The sequence below is a fragment of the Diospyros lotus genome, chromosome 14 (assembly GCF_014633365.1).
Source record: "Diospyros lotus cultivar Yz01 chromosome 14, ASM1463336v1, whole genome shotgun sequence".
In the NCBI taxonomy this organism is placed as follows: domain Eukaryota; kingdom Viridiplantae; phylum Streptophyta; class Magnoliopsida; order Ericales; family Ebenaceae; genus Diospyros; species Diospyros lotus.
Window position 1 is genome coordinate 19,478,186 of NC_068351.1, and position 19,053 is coordinate 19,497,238.

At 34.4% G+C, this 19,053-nt stretch overlaps 1 protein-coding gene across 1 annotated transcript; it reads right to left on the reverse strand.

Moving 5' to 3' along the window:
- Positions 1–7,133: 7,133 nt before the first annotated feature.
- On the reverse strand, positions 7,134–7,709 carry LOC127790929 (uncharacterized). The gene is made up of 2 exons (XM_052320663.1): positions 7,520–7,709; positions 7,134–7,240 (listed from the first exon to the last, which is right to left on the reverse strand). Exons 1-2 carry the CDS (start codon positions 7,668–7,670, stop codon positions 7,134–7,136), a joined length of 258 nt encoding a protein of 85 aa, XP_052176623.1. The 5' UTR covers positions 7,671–7,709.
- Between the last annotated feature and the right edge of the window lie 11,344 nt (positions 7,710–19,053).

Here is a 19,053-nt window from a genome sequence, read left to right on the forward strand (position 1 = left end):
CATCCTATATGAACAATTCCTGCAAGCTGATCCACTAAGATCCAAACCTAGTTGGAGTACATAGACTCCATCTCAGATTCCATAGCTATCTAGCACTTCAAGGCATCGATATCTCATATCAGCTCCTCACAGGTGATAGGGTCAACTAATTTGTCACTGTCCACATACAAGAACAATTTATGTATCTCATCCATCGACAAATCATACCATCGATCCAGAAGATGAGGAACTTTACCTGACCTACGGGGAACCAACAGATGATCTACCTGACTCGATTCACCTGGCTCAATAATTTGTATAAGTATCTATGGAACAAAAGACCCCTCTTCTGCTAAATCTACTTTCTTCCCCATGCCACCTTCTTGGATGAACTTTTCTTCTAAGAAGATAACATGGTTAACAACCATAACTATTATGTCAGCCAGAAAATACATATAATATCCTAAACTATCTTTAAGATACCCTATAAATCGTCATTTCTCAAATCTACAATCCAATTTCTCTATCTTTAACCTCTTTACATGCACCTGACAACCCCAAATCCTAACATGCTTAAGACCAGATGGTTTCCCAACCCATATCTCAAATAGAGTAGTCGTGATATATTTAGTCGGAACTTAATTTATCAAAAAAAAAAAATCGTAGTAAGAATAGCATATCCCCATAGTGAAATAGACAAATTCATGTAACTAGCATAGACTGAACCATGTCTAACAAGGTGTGATTCCTACATTCATCCATACCATTCAACTATGGTGTATAAGGAGGAGTATACTGTGAAACTATACCATAAAACTTAAGATAATCAACAAACTTAGTACTCAAGTATTCACCACCCCAATTCAATCGAGGTGTCTTGATACTTTTTCCTAATTTGTTTTCTACTTTCGCCTTAAATTCTTTAAACTTTTTAAAAACCTCAGACTTGTACTTTATTAAGTACATATAACCATATCGTGATAAATCATCAGTAAAGTTTACAAAGTAGACATAACCACCTTGGGCCATCACATTTATAGGCCCACATACATCTGAATATATTAATCCTATCAATTTAGTAGCCCTTTTCCCTTATCCAACAAAAGGAGACTTGGTCATTTTCTTGAGAATACATGACTCACAAGTTGGCCCGAGTTCAGCACACAAATCACAAATAAGACCCTAATGAGTTAACTTCATAAGCTTACTCTCGCTAATATGGCCTAGCTTAAGGTGCCACAACTGTTTGGAATTTACATGATTATCTCGAGAATGCTTCTCATTTACCATGGTATTAGGTCTAGCAACCATTTGTCTATATTCACATACATGTGTTTCCAAAAAGTACAGATCGCTTACCATCACAACTTTTCCCACACACATTACCATACAAAATATGGCATTCATTACATGTAAAAGAAAATGTATAACCGTGAGTTACAAGCTCTAGAATAGACACAACATTCTGAATCGCATTCAAAATAAGTAAAAAATCATACAGTGCCAACACACACCCAAAAGGTAAAGATACAAAGGTAGTCCTACGGCTAATGTAACAACGCTTGCCCCATTTCCAACCTTCAAGACCACCTCACGCTTCCCAAGCGCCCTACTTTGACTGAGATCCTATGCAAACAAACAAATATGAGAAGAAATGCCATAATCCACAATCCAAGAAGCAGTGTATCAACCAATAGTAAAATCAATCTCAATGACACACAATGAAGGAATCATATCTTAACCCTCAAGGCGCTTTTCTTTCAAGCTCCTCAGATAGTCGGGGCAGTTTCTCTTCCAGTGTCTCTTATGTCCACAAAAGTAACAGTTAACCTTGCTCTAACCTCCCTTACCCTTTGTCTCTAACATTTTGCTACCCTTCTTGGCCCCTATTGCACTTCTCTTTCTCTTTCTAGATTTAGATTTCTTCTGAGAAGAAGATGAGGCAACCATGAGAACTACTTCTTTTCTTTTGTCTTTCATCTATGACTGTGCAAGTATTAACATATTTAATAACTTAGAGAAAGAACACTTGATCTTATTCATGTAAAAATAAGTAATGAAATAACTAAAAGATTCAGGCAACGATTACAGGATAAGGTCGACACGGAGTTGATGATTCATTAGGAATTTTAAGGCATCCAGCTGACCAATTGCATTAATCATCTGATGACATGGTCCCCAACATCTGAACCTTCAATCATTTGGGCCCGAAATAGCTTTTTTGATATCTCATATCATGTTGTTGTACTACGCTCGCCAAAGAGGTCCTACAAATGTTGTATCATGCTTATACCACTCATAAAATACTCAAGATGACTATGTAAATTGTTGGACATCGATGCAAGAATATAGTTATGAGCGCGCATATCATGCTCTTTCAAAATTTCCCAAGTGATAACCTACTCCTCAGTCGCAGTCTAGGAATTTCCAAATGTGGGACAAAAGACAAAGTATCATCCATCCTTTTCATTTTGAGCACTACCTTTAAATTGCAAAACCAGTCAGGAAAATTAGGGACAGTGAGCCTATTAGTGTCTAGAATACATGATAACAGATTCAGTTTTTCCATTTTATCTGTAAAAAATAAATAGATTTATTAGCTTGCATATTTATAAACTACCATTTATTTAGGACTTTAAACAAATGGGTACTCTCGTTAACTTTTTCAAATCCTACACTTCCCAAGCAAGAAACGTGATCCCTTATTGAAGATCCAATAACGGGTGGTCGAATTCTCTTTCATAAGAATACCTTTCACATTTTAGTTATTTGAAGTACGCTTAGAATTGAGTAGGTAACACTTGCCACCACATTATATGTGGAGCTCGACCTTCGGTTTCTAACCCATCATAAACCTCACATTTTAGTTAGTTGGCCCGATGGACTAGTTAGATCCCACCCAATGTTTGGCTAAGTGCAATGAGTTGAACATCACCCTTCCTCACATTTTAGTTACTTGGTTAGGTAAGACTCGTTGAATATCGCTCCATCTCATGGTTAATAAGATAACTTAAACAATCTTTTAAGAAATGCACCCTCACATTTTAGTTATTAGGTACACCCAATTAGACTGATGAACCCCTACGACAGTGAAAAGCCATAATGATTCAAATTCACTGTTTAGACATAATATTAATGCAATGGGAAGATTTTTGAGCTTCTTATTTAAGGTCAAATCATACACTCATAATTCATTCCATCAAACAACCATTGCATAATAAAATGAACAATAAATAACCAGAATGACCATGGGCTTACTCATAGAATAAAACTTAGCCTCAAGAGTTTAAACCATGGTACACATCAACTCCTTGATGGACTGCATGCTTAACCGCTTCTTACTACCACCAACTCCTTCGTGTTGTCTTCACATTACAACTTTTGTAAAATAAAGACTAAAAAAAGCTACTCAAGGCTTATACCTCATTACATACTCAAATGAATAAATTATTACATATTGAAATAAATCAATCTAAGCCTTGTAATATTCATTCATTCATGCCAAGCCCATGCTCATCCTAAAAATACATCCACTTCCACTATTGCTTCAAAATAATTTTGAAAACATTTATATCGCATATGTCAAATATTACAACATAGCATCCAAACACGCATATCTAATCTCTCTTGTCAACATCCAATGTGAATGCCCACACAATCATCAACAAAAAAACATTTGGAGCATGATATTTGGTCGTTGGAATTGGCAGGATTTGACTTTTGTAACACTGGGAGTCGACTTCTGGCTGCTCGAAAGTTGACTCTCCAAACTAAGAAAGTTGACTTTTGCAACGTAGAATCGTCTTCTTCAATAAACTAGTGCCTTAAGTCTAATTAATGCCAATTTGATGTTATATTTGACACATACAACCGCATATATGCATTAAATACCAAACTGAATCTCTAATACCACTGATGGAAAACTCGTATATGATCATGTAGGTTTAATTAAAAATTTTATACACATCAGATGTGCACAATGGAATCAATTACAGGCATCATACACACAACTTGGGTATTTAAGCAACACGCATATTCATCATATGAATATAAATATGCATATACCTACAATCCAATGTAGGGTTGGTACATAAATTATTTTTGTATTGAGACCGCTCCACCTTACCTTGTGGTGGTCCTAGTCGGTCCACACCTAGTACATTATCCGATACTTTTCTGATTTTCCTTTTCTGAGCTAGACACAAGGATTGTTGTATCACCCATACTCGCATCTCAAATTTATCCCCGCATGACTGTCATGCGTATTAATTTCTGGCAACCACAAAAATTAACAGAAGAAGCAAAGGAAGCGAAAAAAGAAATGTGAAGTAGTAAACACTACTTCAATTTAATCTTTTCCCAGATCGTCCACTACCTCACCCCAACGTCTGCCCAATTTCACGCCACATGGCATTCTAATTTGGGCAACAGCTAGGACCAAAAGTTGACTTTTGCCACAAGAAAATCGACTGTCTAGGCTAGCAAGTCAACATTTGACCCGCCAATTCTTGAGACGCTTTGGGCACAAAATGTAGTTACCAAACAAAACACTATATAGTGTGTGACTTTCTAGGTTCACTACCCACTAGCAATCAAATAACACCAAAACCCCTTTCGGTATCGACCAACCTCTTAACCCATTATCGGAATCTCTTCATATCCCAATGACGATTCGAGAGTTCCTAAATAGCGCCTAGTTGTGGTTTAGGACAATATAGGTGCCAGTGAAGTCTCATTTCAAGTAAACCTATTAAGGCTGACGATTACCTAGTGCTATAATCCTTCCATCACCTAACATCCTGACTGAGCAAGTCATGGAGTGATAAACTCACAAACTTAGTAACTATGTGTTTGATCTTGTCAATATGACTAGATGACACCTTAGGAAACTCCTTTCCTGATATCCAATCTGCCCTGGCCAGGAACTGTGCAATCACACTAATAGTAGATCATATTAGACGTTCACCCCATTAACTACCAACAAAGGTGACAGATCATATCCCCAACACCTGTTTCCATATATCAGCAATACAGAACCACATAGATGAACCTCTCTACCTTCCAATTGGATGGTTCGGCTTATTAGTAAATCTCACACACCAATATACAAAACAGTCGTGCTGGTTCAAGTCCAAGGATCAACACACCATCACAACTTAACGATAAGACCATTATCCACCATGCGCTGGTTGTTCCCCAACAACCACCCACAGGTCTACTAGTGACATCTCATGTCACGTGGCATGTGACATGCCACCCTCCCATCAGTATCTCATACTTTATGATGCAGTAACGCCTGTGCTAGTCCATACTCGACTAATCGAAGTCCTCATCCAAAGAATCTAAGGTCTAGGAATAATTTAAGAAATATTGTTACCTGATAATCCTATCACATAGTCTCAACTTCTTGAGAATAAGATTCCGAAATAGAATATCTAGAGACTCATTCATGTGTTCAACTAGAGAGCTCATGAATAAAGAAACCTGTCTTTTATAAATATATACAAAGATACAATAAATGTGGTTAGTTACAAAGCCCGCCAAACGTCATCCAAATCTAGCATTAAGACATACAACACTAATAGATATGATGCCTTGCAAAAATTTATGATCCATGGATCGTGCAACATCTACAATTCAGACACGCCTTATATGATAAATGGAAGATGTAACAAACTTTTCCTAAGCCATTTAATGAACTAACCACATTAGACTGTGATGGATTTCCTATATATAGAAGGAGACAGTCGTCATTCACAGTTAAGAAGAAAGGAATTTTGTTGAATAATCAGTATTTTGTTCCTCATAATAAATATCTAATAATAAAGTTCGATGCGCATATTAATGTTGAACTCTTTAATTGCTATCAATCAAGTACTTATTCAATTATGTTCACAAAAGTTGTGATAGAGTCATCCCTATTGTGAAAGGTACTCATTCTGAAGGAACATATGAGATCAAAGGATACGTAGATTGTAGATATATTTCTGCTACAGAAGCTTGCTGGAGAATATTTCAATTCGACATACAGCATAGAGAACCAACAGTAGAAAGGTTGCCCTTCCACTTTCCAGGAGAGCATAATGTTATTTTTGAGGATGATGAAACATTACAAAGTGTTTTGACCAAACTTGGAGTAGAAAAAACCAAATTAACAAAATGGTTTGAAACAAATTTACGATGACAAAATCAAACTACGAATCACATGAAAAACTAGAATCAAACTATAGCTTCCAACAAGCAAAAAAGGTATCAATATTTTTTCCCAAGATTTTAGAAAAAAAAAAAAACTTATGATAAGAATACTTTATTTTACAAATGTACATTACTAATCATCGGTTGTAGGTCACAAAAAGCAAAGGATTTGAGCTTAGGAACTTGAAGGGTTTGAGGTAATTCTTTTCTTTATTTATTAAATTCAATTTTCTTACTCAAAAAAGTTATATACTTACAAAATTTTTAATTAAAAAATTGTAGGATTTCTAGCATCACTTGGAAATTTCAAATATTTTAGAACAAAAAATGAAGGACAAAGTGGACCAGGACAATGAATATGAAGATGAACAACAAAACAAAAATAAAAAGAGAAAATTAATCTACTTGGATTAGATATATCATATAAGATAGAGTACTGTAATTTTTATGAGAAATGTTTTGTAATTTAATAACATGTGACAACAAATTCAGTTTTATTGCAAGTTTTATTAAATATTTTTAATAAATATACTGAACTACATACACTTTCATTGCAAATTATTATCTAAAATTTTTGTTAGTCTATTATTCCTTAAATTTTTATGATGGAAAACCTATGTGTGGTTGGGATGCTTGAAATAATGGCAATAGTGTTGTCTTAGCGATAACGGTTTGCAAATAGGTCAAACATTATAATAGTTGTATTATTTATACGGGTCCAAATCAGTGCCGTACTTGAGATTTTGGGGCCCTGAGATGAAATGTAAAAAATTGGCCCATAAATCATAGTGTACATTCAAATTTCATTTTTCATAATAAAATATAAAAAAATATTCATACCATATCAAAATAAAATTAAAAATTTTATAACTGATCAACTAAAAAATACTCTCCTTGCAGTTTTGGAGACAAAAATATCAATCAAATTTACATAATCAAGTTGTTCGAGCATTTTTTTCTCAATAGACAACATAGCCAATCCATTCAATCTGTCTTGTGACATAGTTGAGCGAAGATAAGTCTTGATCAACTTCAACTTGGAAAAACTTCTTTCTGCAGATGCAACTGTAACAGGTATAGTCAACAAAATTTTGTAAGCAACACAAGCATTTGGGAAACATCCATCCATTCTGTTCAAATAGTTTACCACATCAATTGCTTTTTTTGTTTCTGTAGGTAAAGAGTATTTCAAGACTGACAACTCCAAAAACAAATCATCTCCATCAATATTAGAATGAACCATTATGCGTTAAGGATTTTTCAAGATTCTTACAAGACCTCAACAAAATATCATCATCAGCATATTTCAGCCTCTCCAAATTAAATAAAAATCCAAATGTTTCCTCATATTTTTGAAATTGTTCAAATCTAGTTTGAAGTGAAGAACGAGCCTGATCAATTATGAAGAGGAAATAATTTACTCTAAAAGAATCTTCTGCTGATTGTGTTACCTCATCACTGCCATCTTCATCAAATTGTTTCTTTCTTCGAATCATGCGTTTTTCTCGAAATATAGCTTCAACTCCTATTTCATTTGCCATTTGTTTTACTTTAACTATAGTCTTATCAAATCCAAATTCTCTATAGTCATCAAGAAACAAAAGAAATCATTCTAAAAGATTGATAGCAACATTAATATCCATATTTTCAACTTGAAGAAATTTACTTGCAGTGTTAATTGCATGCAACAACTTGTACCAAATTACCATACCAAGCAAGAACTCAAAATTTTGAAGTTCATATGTTGCTAAGGACTCAGCTTCACCTTTCGTTTTAGGATCTTCACTAGTATCTGCCAAGTCAAATAAAACATCTCTTATTTGTATAGTTTGCTCTTTTATAGGCCTAACACTTTCAACATGACTTTCCCAATGTGTTTTTGACAATAGCTTAAGTGTAAGACCTTTTACATGATCTTTAAAATTTTTCCATTGCTTGGTAGAAGAAGAAAACAATGTATAGATGCGTTGTATTACTCCAAAAAATGACATAGCTTTAGGACAACAATTTGCTATATCACATAATGTCAAATTAAGATTATGACAGCCACATGGAGTATAGAAAGCCCTCGGATTTATTTCAAGTAGTCTTGTCTATACACCTTTATGCTTTCCTTTCATATTAGATCCGTTGTCATATCCCTGACCTCTTATATTGTCAATATCAAGCTCAAGATTGGTCAACATGTTTTTAAGCTAAGTAAAAAGTCCAAGCCCTGATGTATCATTAACTTTCAAAAATTATATCCAATATTCTTCTACTGTTGTAGAGTTTGTTGAATCATCCACACATCGTATTATAAGAGACATTTGCTCCTCATGACTGGCATTTGGAGTACAATCTAATTTGACCGAAAAATATTTTGCTTGTTTAACTTTTCTAACAATTGAACTTTTTACCTCATTTGTCAACATTTGTATCAATTCATTCTGAATTTTAAGACCCAAATATGTATAATAAGTCTCATGTGCTTGAATACTTCGAATGTGCTATTTCATAATTAGATCAAATTCAGCAATCATTTCAATCATTTGCAGAAATAGACTATTATTTTTCACATAAAGCTTCTCACAATCTCCTCGAAATGCCAAGTTATTTTTTGCCAATCTTTGGACAACAGTTATTATCCTCTTCAACACATGTCTCCAGTGTTATCTTTCTTTATTGATTTCAGTTTGCACACTTAGATCAATTGTTTTATTTTTCTGCAGTCTTGTTTCTAATTCAATTCAACTAGTCATGTAATCTACATGCTCCTTACTTGCTTCATGATTTTTAAGACTCCGACTCATATTATGCCAATCTTTGTATCCTTCATTTCCCAACTAACCAATTTTACTCATTATTTTTTGACTCTTGAATAACTTACAGCAAAAGCAAAAAATGTTGTCCAAATGAACTAAATATACTAGCCATCTCCTATCTTTTGTTTCTCCATTGGTCAGTACTCGCTTATATTGTGATAATTCAAAATGTCTGCCAATACTATATTTAAGAAACAATACTCGATCAACTCTTTTTAGTCCCCTCTCTATTAAAAAATCTCTCATATTTTGATCAATCTTATCCCAACACCCTGGATCATAAAAATTAATCAACAAATCTTCGTGTTTAACATTTTCTTCTTCTTCCTCATTCAATTGATTCACATAAACATTTTCTTTTTCTTCTTCATCGTTCAATTCATTGATATTAACGTGATCGTCTTTATCTTCATTAAATTCATCAGCCTTTTCACATTGTTCATTGACATTGTCATTCCAAGTTTCTTATTCCTCCACCAAGGTTTCATCCAAGTTTTCAATTATTTCTGTCATCTCTGTTATTTTGTTGCTACTAAAGTATTTAAACATATCACCGGGTTGACATTGAACTAATGATTCTTCCCTTTGTTTCCTTTTTCTTTTTTGAGCTCCAAACATATGTTTAGGAGACATGATTTGTGATTATCACTTAAGCCTAACAAAAGGAAAAAAAAAAAAACAATTATTATAACAATACACAACTCACTTAAGCAATAATAACATTAAACTTAATTTTTAAATTATAATCCAACAAATCAATAAAAATTCACAAATCAATAAATGCATAAAATCCTAGTTACCCATAACCCATTGCTAGAGCTTCTAATTTACTAAGATTCTAGTTAATCATAATTGAGTTTATAAATTTAAATTATAAAATAAAATAGAAATAATTAAACCCAATTAAATATGTTTGTTGGGTCTTGATTTCAAACTATAAAATCAAATTCTATATCACAAAACTTGTGTACCTAAGGCACACAGAAAACATTAACATCTAGGAATATATAAACATATATATATATGTATTTACATAATATATAAACATTAACATATATATATTTACAGATTATATATTCTATATTTACAGAATATATAAACATTAACAGACATATATATATTTATATTTATAGAATATATATATTTTGTAAAAAAAATAACAAAAATATAAATAGTAGAAAAAAAGATCTCATTGGCAAATCCCACCGCCAGCTATCGTGGCCGATGGTTTCCGACAATCAGAGGCAACCACCAGACACCCTTATCCCCATCGATCAACATACCAAAAAACCAACAAGATCCAACGATCGAATCTCTATGGATCTAAGATTAAACTTTCGGCCTAGCCCAAACTGTGTGTATATACGTATATATCATACATCTATATTGAAAATAATTGCTTATAAAACTAAAAGACATACCTTCTTGTAGATCAATGCCACTTTTATAGTAAAAATATGGTTGGATCTAAGATCAGACGGCTGAATTTCAAAAAGTCAGTGATTTAGAGGGTTGTTCTTCTTGAAAGAGTGAAAGAAAGGAGGAAAGAGAATTTGCCAGAGAGTTACTGTCGCATTCAATAGATTTTTTTTTTTTAGAGGGGGGGGAGATTTATATGGGGGCAAAATAGTAATTTTCTTTTCAAATTTATGGACCCCCTTAAATTGGCAAAATCATGGGCCCTGAGACAATAGGCTCTTGATTTTGCCTATGGGTCTGGGCCTGGTCCAAATATATAAACATGTGACGATTACACCCATAGATTATATATTAATACAATCCGCATCTCTTTTAGAATTACTACCTAAAATCAAAATTCTTAATTCAGTTAATAGAATACCTATAGTGTTAGGTTTCATATCTTATTTCTATCTTTCGTAATTGTCTAAGTGCTTATAGTAAATAACAAAAATATATTATATTACATATTGTTTATGGTATTTTCAATTTGCTACCAATCAAACATATTTTATGATATTTTTAATTTCTCACCATTCAAACATAGTAAGCCTTTCAACTTCAACCTTTATCAACAAAAGACATATCAATAGTCACACCTTAATTATACACATCCACTTACTATGCAAATATTGAATGGTGCATAATTAAAACAATGGTATTATACTAAAAACTAATTGCAAAAAAAAAAAAAAAAAAAAAAAGCCCACACATAACTATAACTGTTCTAAGTTCATTTTATGTCTATTAAAGTTTTTTTTCAATTGAAAGTCTATCATTTATTTTCACAAACCCAATTCAAATATTACCAAAAAAAAAAAAACAAGTCATCCAATTATGATACTGAAATTTAAAAAAATATTTATTGTACAAAAAAAAAATCAAACAAGAAGAATAAAACAACAAAAAATATTCCACACTAATCTACAAAGCTAACAAAATCTATAATATATTCCAAGTAAAAATTTATTCCAAAAAAATAAAAATTGATACTAATAATATTTACAAAAAATATAACCCAAATATCATTATTATCTATTCACAAGAAAATCGCATCGCATGGAATAACGCCTAGTATATATATAGAGAGAGAAGAAAGAAAGAGGAGAGAGGAAAAGGGAATTTTTGATATTTTAAAATATTTAACAGTTGCTTTTTGCTATTGGAGGAAAATGACACAAGAATTTGTTCCATCTTTCTATCCACCCTAGTTCCGAAACTACTCAATCTGTTTCCAAAACCTTACCCTCTAATTTCAAAATTTTTTGTTTTTCAAGTCTAATTTTTATCCAAATTTCACATTTACCCCCTTCATCCAACCATGTTCCACCAACCCACCACTCAACTCGTAAATCACCTAATAGCTAGCCCACTTTCTTTCATTTGCAAGATTTTGTAGCCTCGAGTTATGACTTTTATTATTTTCTTTCAAATCAAATATGCCCTAAATTTATTTAATTATTTTAAAATAAAAAATAAAATTATGAGTTATTATATATGTGGAAACCCAACAATGATCTATCTAGCATTGTTAAGTCATGTGATAAATAACTCAATTTAGGGTGATAAGACACGTGATGATGATACATTTTATTAAGGAACAAAACGCATATCATCAAAACGTATCATCAAGTGTAAGATTATGATTTGACTCATTTGAGAAGGAACAAAATACATTGAATCTACATTGAATTCAAATTCAATACATTGAATTCTACTTGATTCTTAGCCAACCACATGAAAAATTTATTATCATTACCATATATAGTAAACCACACCATTCTATATATATTGGCTCCATAGAAGGGGTTTTGTCATTCTGTACTACAAGTGAGATATTTCCTCTCCTTAGGCTGTTAAAGCACAAGGCAGAAGCTATGAAGAAGATACTTCTCCAAAAAATAGTTTTGTTAGCGATCCTCATTGTCTTCGTCTCTGGTTCTCTCTCTCTCTCTCTCTCTCTCTCTCTCTCTACATTTTTGTTTCTTTTTTTTTTTCTATTTATGAAATCCAAAACTTTAAAACACTTTGCTTTCATTTGATTTTCATTTTAATTATTACCCGGTGGAGTTAATACAAATCATTAAAAAAAAATTACAGTTTCCTAAATTGAAAATTTGAGATTATTCCCCAAAATTTCTTCTCAAAATTATTTTACCCAACGCATTGTTTAAGGTTACTCAAATTTCAGATTGATAAAATAATTTTAAAAATCATAACCAATTTTTTGCTAAATAGAAGATTCCATGTACTAACATTTATGTATACATGTAATATTGTAGGTTCACAACATGCAGCTGTGATTGGCATTGAAGGGACAAAACCAACAAGGGCTGATACAATTTCTTCTACGAAAGATGAACCCTTCAATTGCATAAGTGACAATGATTGCTTGAAAAAATGTTATCGTTATTGCAAAATTAAACGTTGCTTAATGACAGTTGGTGTATGCATATGTGATATATGCCAAGTTAGTGAGTTTCATATATGATCAAATAGTGGTGAGTTCTATTAATGAATACATGAACATTTGGTATTACATGTATTTTAATTTGTGTGGTTTTTAGAGCAATATTGTCAATAACATTACCTAATTTGGATTAGGGTATAGATATAAAATTCGTTTGTTTTTCATCGTCAAAACCAAAATATAAGAGTAAAATATCATAGTTAACCAACAACTATGACTAGTTGGCTAAAGTCTAAAACAAATAAAATGAAAATTACAATAATCAACTAGTTGATCAAGATGATCAATTGACTAAAGTTTAATAATGAGCACGAGTGTTTCTGAAAGCACTTAACTTATCGACTAATAATAACCTGCAGTAGTTGACTGAAGTTTGACAGAATACTTAATTTTCAATACTGTTCAAGTTGATTTTTTGACCTTATTTGACAATAAAAAATGTACCCATTATTCTTCATATGAATTTATCCTATATCCATACTCTTTAAATGTATGTTTTTATCTAGTTGTAGTGATAAAACTATTAAATTGAAGTCAAACAAAAATATTTTCAAATATAGTTCGATAATCAAACCTGAATACTTTTTCAATCGCTGCATCTTTTCACAAAGTTATCTTTTGTTTATAACTTATATTATGCTAAGATCTTATTTACATCTAGAGACGCCCTATTTTATGAAATTTTTATTTAATTATCTTTGGACTAACTGGTCATTTGAAGCCTAAAAACTGGACATCTGTAAAGACTTAATTAACTTTTGGATTTATATATGTTGACCACATGTGAGCTCACATTTTCTTTGCAAAGCTAAAATAATTTCAGTTATAAAAAGGGCATGACCTGTGTTACTTTTGGAATTCAAATTGTGTTGAAAGTTTCTCTTTCCAATAATTAAGCAGCAAGAATGAGCACTTAAAAACAGACTTAGATAGCATTAAAGATTTGCACTACAAAAAAGGAGAGTGTTCTTGCTAAAGCAAAATGGAGTAACTGAGTTGTGGACTTCTTTGTAAGTTGGTGTTAATTTTGTTGTATTTGACTCACTTGTATTAATTTGAGAGATTTGCCTTACTATAAGAATGTTTTTGTCAGCAAAAAGATAATACTGAGTGTCTATGTTCTAAGAATTGTGCTACATGTACGACGAAATGTACAAGTCCGATGACCGATGATGAAGTCTGATCGAACTTCATTATCAATCTTCGGGCTTTATATCATGAATCCCGACCAAACTTCATCTCGATCGGGCTTGTAATACCCTAAGTCATTTTGAATAAATTTAATATTATACTTAGTTATGCTTTTATTTAGTTTAAATAAATTATGCTTATATGATATATTTACTTAGTTTAATATGATATGTAATTAAGTTATTAAAGTATGCTTAGTATATAAGTATGTGTAAGTATGTAAATATGTAAAATATAAGTAAATATATAAGTATGTAAATAAAAAATAAGTATGTTTATAGCTTGCTGTATATATAATTTAATATGTATGTATGTATGTATGTATATGTATATAGCTTACTGTATATATAAGTATGTATGAAAATTTGTATATATATATATAATATAATATATATCTGTATATGTATATATAATAATAATACAAAAAAAAATCTAGAAAATCTGGATTTTGCAGAGTAGACGCGTGGCCAGAGCATGGCCGCGCCTGCAATCGGCCATCTAGGGTTAAGGGAGGGTTTTAATGCTTGCAAGGACGCCGGGTATGGCTTCTAGGGCACGTGGGTGCCTCGATGGGACGTTCTGCGGCGGAGTTTTGACTATAAATAGCCACGGCTGAACGAAGCTTCTCATCCAAAAATTTCGAGGCTTAGATTGATTGATTGGGAGAGTGTTTGAGAGATTTGAGAACGGGGTCTTGGTCTTTGCTTCGTGGGTAGCATTTCGGGTAACTTTGGTGGCCAACGGAGCAGTAAGGAAGAAGGAATCAAGCTCGCCGGAAAACGCGCAACTCGCCGGAGCCGAGACTTCATCACGCGATTGAGGTATTTTTGCAACTCTTTTCTCTTTTTTTTTCGCATTTTTGGGTTCGGGGGGTCAGAATTTAGGGGATCAGAGGCTTCTTTCGAAGTTTCGGGAAGCAACAGCGTTGCCGACGGTAATAAGGCCGCCGAAGAAGACGACCCGAGAGGGAGGGGGTCGGGCGCGTGGGCGCACGCGCCCCCAAGTGAGGCGAAGGCGCGTAGCCCACACGCGCCCGCTAGAAAGAAATAAAAATAAATAAAAAGAAAAGAAAAGAAATAAATAAATAGAAATAAAAAATAAAAGAAATAAATTTTGCAAAAAAATTTAAGTCTGGAATGTTGTTTATTTTGTGAAAATTTTCTAGAAAATGCTAATTTTATTAATTATTTAAGTAGTTTTTCTATTATGGAAATACAGAAAAAATAGGATTTTAATTTGGAAAATTCCAAGAAAATTCCAAAATGTTAGAAATAGTATTTAAGGAATATTAGTAAAGAGAAATCAGATTTTTATGAAAGTCTAGATAATTTTTATGCAATTTTGAAGAAATAAGGTTTAGAAATAAAGAGAAATTATAGAAATTATGGAAAAATAGTAAAATGATATTCTAAAAATAAGTCTAATGTTTTAAGAGTCCTTGAGGGTAAGAAGATTAAGTGAAAGCCGCTCGGCACGATTTTCGAAGCCGACACGTTTCTCGAGACAACTTAGCTGTAAGTGTACTGTTTCAAGCTTAGTACGATTATATCTTTAAGAATGCCTACGTCATATTGACATACTATGATATGTACCCATCACGTATATTGCATCCATGACCTGACTATGAAATGCATAAATACACGTTGATGTTGTTGATCACACGCATATGAGGCCGTAAGGAGTACGAATTGACACCGCTGCCTTACCAAGGGTGCACCCATACACCCCGACTTCGAAAGAGGTGGCTGTTAAAATGGTAGGTATCATGAGGGGTGCAGTTGACACCTACGATGAAAGACATTGCATACACTCATGACATAGCATTATGTACCCTTATTTAGATGGTTTATCATCTAACTCGGGTTTGCCCCTAGAACATTCAACGTTCCAGTCGGGACTCGCAATGATGATACAGAGGTTGGAGATGTGTAGTGATGCAAGATGAGGAAATGTGCCATGTAATAGTTTAAGAATTTTGTACAATTGTTTTATTTTCAGAAGCTTATGTAATAACTTTGTAATAAATATTATGTCCAAATATTCATGTATGTATTACCATGAGTAGGTTCGATTCAGCTTCCGTTTCATATTTATTTTCTAGTGTAAACATCTCGTCTAACACTAGATAAGGTCTTAGGGAATTTTGGATATAAAAAAAAAAAAAAAAAAAGACCAAATTTCCTAAGGCATAACACGCCCTAAAGAGGTGGGCTGTTACAGTTAGTATCAGAACTCAACCAAGTAGGGTACCTAAAAAAAAAAAAAAAAACTTGGCTTAACAGGTGGGAAGTACCAACTTGAGGACAGTTCGGGGTACTAATGGAAATTGTGATGACAGGATGGCTGAAAACTTTTCGGAGCAAGTCTTGGTTGATCATTGGGCTCATCGCCTGGAGAGTCGGATTCCGGAGCCAAACGAGGGTATTATGGAACACCTAGTCCAGATGGAAGAAATTATCGATGACGTACCCCCAAGTTATTGACTCTGGCCTGACTTAGTTCACTTCTAGATAAACATGATGGTCGACGTTCTAGAGGGCGACTTGTAGGATTTTGCAGATTGGGTTCGATATGGCGAGCCATTCCCTGATTTTCGTTTCTATTGTGCACGGATTTGCGAGCTACTGGTAAAGCTGTATGAGCCAGTACTAGCAGATGAGCCCGACGAAGAGATGGAAGATCCACTCGAGGAGGAAGAGGAAGAAGATATAGAGAACTCGATCGAACCATGAGAAGCAGGAGAAATGGAAAATTCGATTGAAGCTGAAGAAGAAGACAACATACCCATATTCTGGGCCGGAGATGATCTTCTCAAGTTCGAGGACACGGACTCTGAAGACGAGGAAGAGATTGAAGAAGTGATGGACGATCCCGAAATACCCCCACACGAGTTGGAGGATGAGAAGAATGTTTGGATATGGAGGTCATCAAGACGAAAGTAGATTTAATTAGAAATATTCTAATTAGCTACGTGACTTGTATAGTATATTGCCTAGGATCGATGTGACTTATGTAGCACGCACCTATGACATTTTGCAACCGAATATATACTATATGTAGAATTAATGAAGGATTTATCTTATCGGATGACAAGACTCTGTTATCTAATCCAGAATGCTACTTTTTTTTAGATGGTAAACACTCAAAGAAGATTGACAGTGGGACCTAGAACACCCGACCAACAAGCTGGCCACACAGGAGAAAACGCAGGAGGGCACCCGGGAGGTGACTCCAGTCAGGAAATTGGGAACAGCCGACTGGATCAAGTGGAACAAATACTAGGAAGCATGGTGGGATTCATGCAAGAAACTCACTCCCGGGACGGCCATTCGGTCAATATGCTCGACCTCTACCGTCGACAGAACCCTCCTACTTTTTAAGGAAGACTTGGTGCAGATCCCAGCGAAGGGGAATTCTGGATCGAGCAAACAGAAAAGCTGTTAGACCACCTGCACTGCGGAGAAGAAGAGAAGGTCAATTGTGCCATCTTTATGCTGCAAGATGAGGCAGATAGGTGGTGGAAGGGAGTCAAGAGGGCAATGACCCCTCAAGCTAGGGCACCCTACATCACTTGGGAGCGATTCAAGGAACTCTTCAATGAGAAGTAATTTCCCCTGAATTTAAGAATGAAGAAAGAGAGAGAATTCATGGAGCTAAAACAAACTAGGGACATGTCTGTCGCCCAGTATGAGGACGCTTTTAGCCGATTAATTAGGTACATGCCTATTTACGAAGGGGACAAAAGAATCAAGTCCCAGAAGTTTTTGGGAGGGCTGAATCTGAAGCTTTAGAGGGCGTTGAGTAGTATAAGTACTCAATCCTATTCAGAAGTGGTGTTGCAAGCCTTTACCATTGAGGCTAACCTGAGCCGTATCGAAGCTATCCAAGGAGAAAATCAGCAAGGAAGCAGTCAAAAAGTAGGCAAGAAGCTGGAACTCCAGAAGCCAAAATTCAAGCCTAGTACTCCATGCAATGGGTGCCAAAAGCAGCACCCTGGAAGGCCATGCCGGCTTGGAACAAAAGGTTGTTACAATTATGGAAAAATGGGACATCTCAACCAGAACTGCCCAAAGAGAGGAATCACTTGTTTTAACTGCCAACAGACGGGTCATTTTGCAAAAGACTGTCCCAAGCCGCGATCAATGAGTCAACCTCAAGAGACATCCGAAAATGCTAGAGTACAGCAAGGAAGAGTGTTTCATCTAACATGACAAGATACAACAGAAGACCCAATCGTAATTGAAGGTACCATGTTATTATTTGGTATCCCCATGCATGCATTAATAGATTCAGGCGCAAGTCACTCATTCATTTCACATGCATTTGCTAAAGTACTAGGAGATAAACTAGAAAATTTGAATTGTCGTATGATTGTCGCAACCCCAATAGGGAAGTCTTTAGAAACTTCTTCAGGATACAAGAATAGGAAGATCCAGATAAAAGAAGTTGAATTTCTGGTGAATCTAATCCTTCCAGAATTTCAAGATTTTGACGTGATCTTAGGAATGGACTTCCTAACCAAGTACGATGCGACATTGGACTGTAAAGCTAAGACAATCTGTCTCAGGAGCAAGGACTCGAACATCAAGTTTCGAGGGCCAAAGAGGGCAAGTGAACGGAAGTGGATCTCAGCTCTAAAGGCTGAGAAACTATTACGTCAAGGAGCACAAGGATACTTGACTTGTGTCCAAGGGAAAAGCGAGGAGCTGTTAAAAGTCGAAGAAGTGTGAATCGTTAAAGAGTTCAGGGATGTGTTTCCCGAAGAATTTCCTGGATTGCCACCCCAGCGAGAGATCGAATTTTCAATAGAAATCGTGCCAGGGGCAGGTCCGATTTCAATACCCCCGTATAAAATGGCTCCTGCAGAATTAAGAGAATTAAAAACTCAACTTCAAGAGTTGTTGAACAAAGGGTTCATCAAACCAAGTATGTCGCCATGGGGAGCACCAGTACTCT

Excerpts from the sequence above, each read along its gene's own strand:
- LOC127790929 (XM_052320663.1), bottom strand. The coding sequence starts at position 7,670 with ATGATTCGAAGAAAGAAACAATTTGATGAAGATGGCAGTGATGAGGTA. Across the intron at positions 7,241-7,519 it reads TGAACAATTTCAAAAATATG|GTTGCATCTGCAGAAAGAAG; the intron begins AGGAAACATTTG and ends ATACCTGTTACA.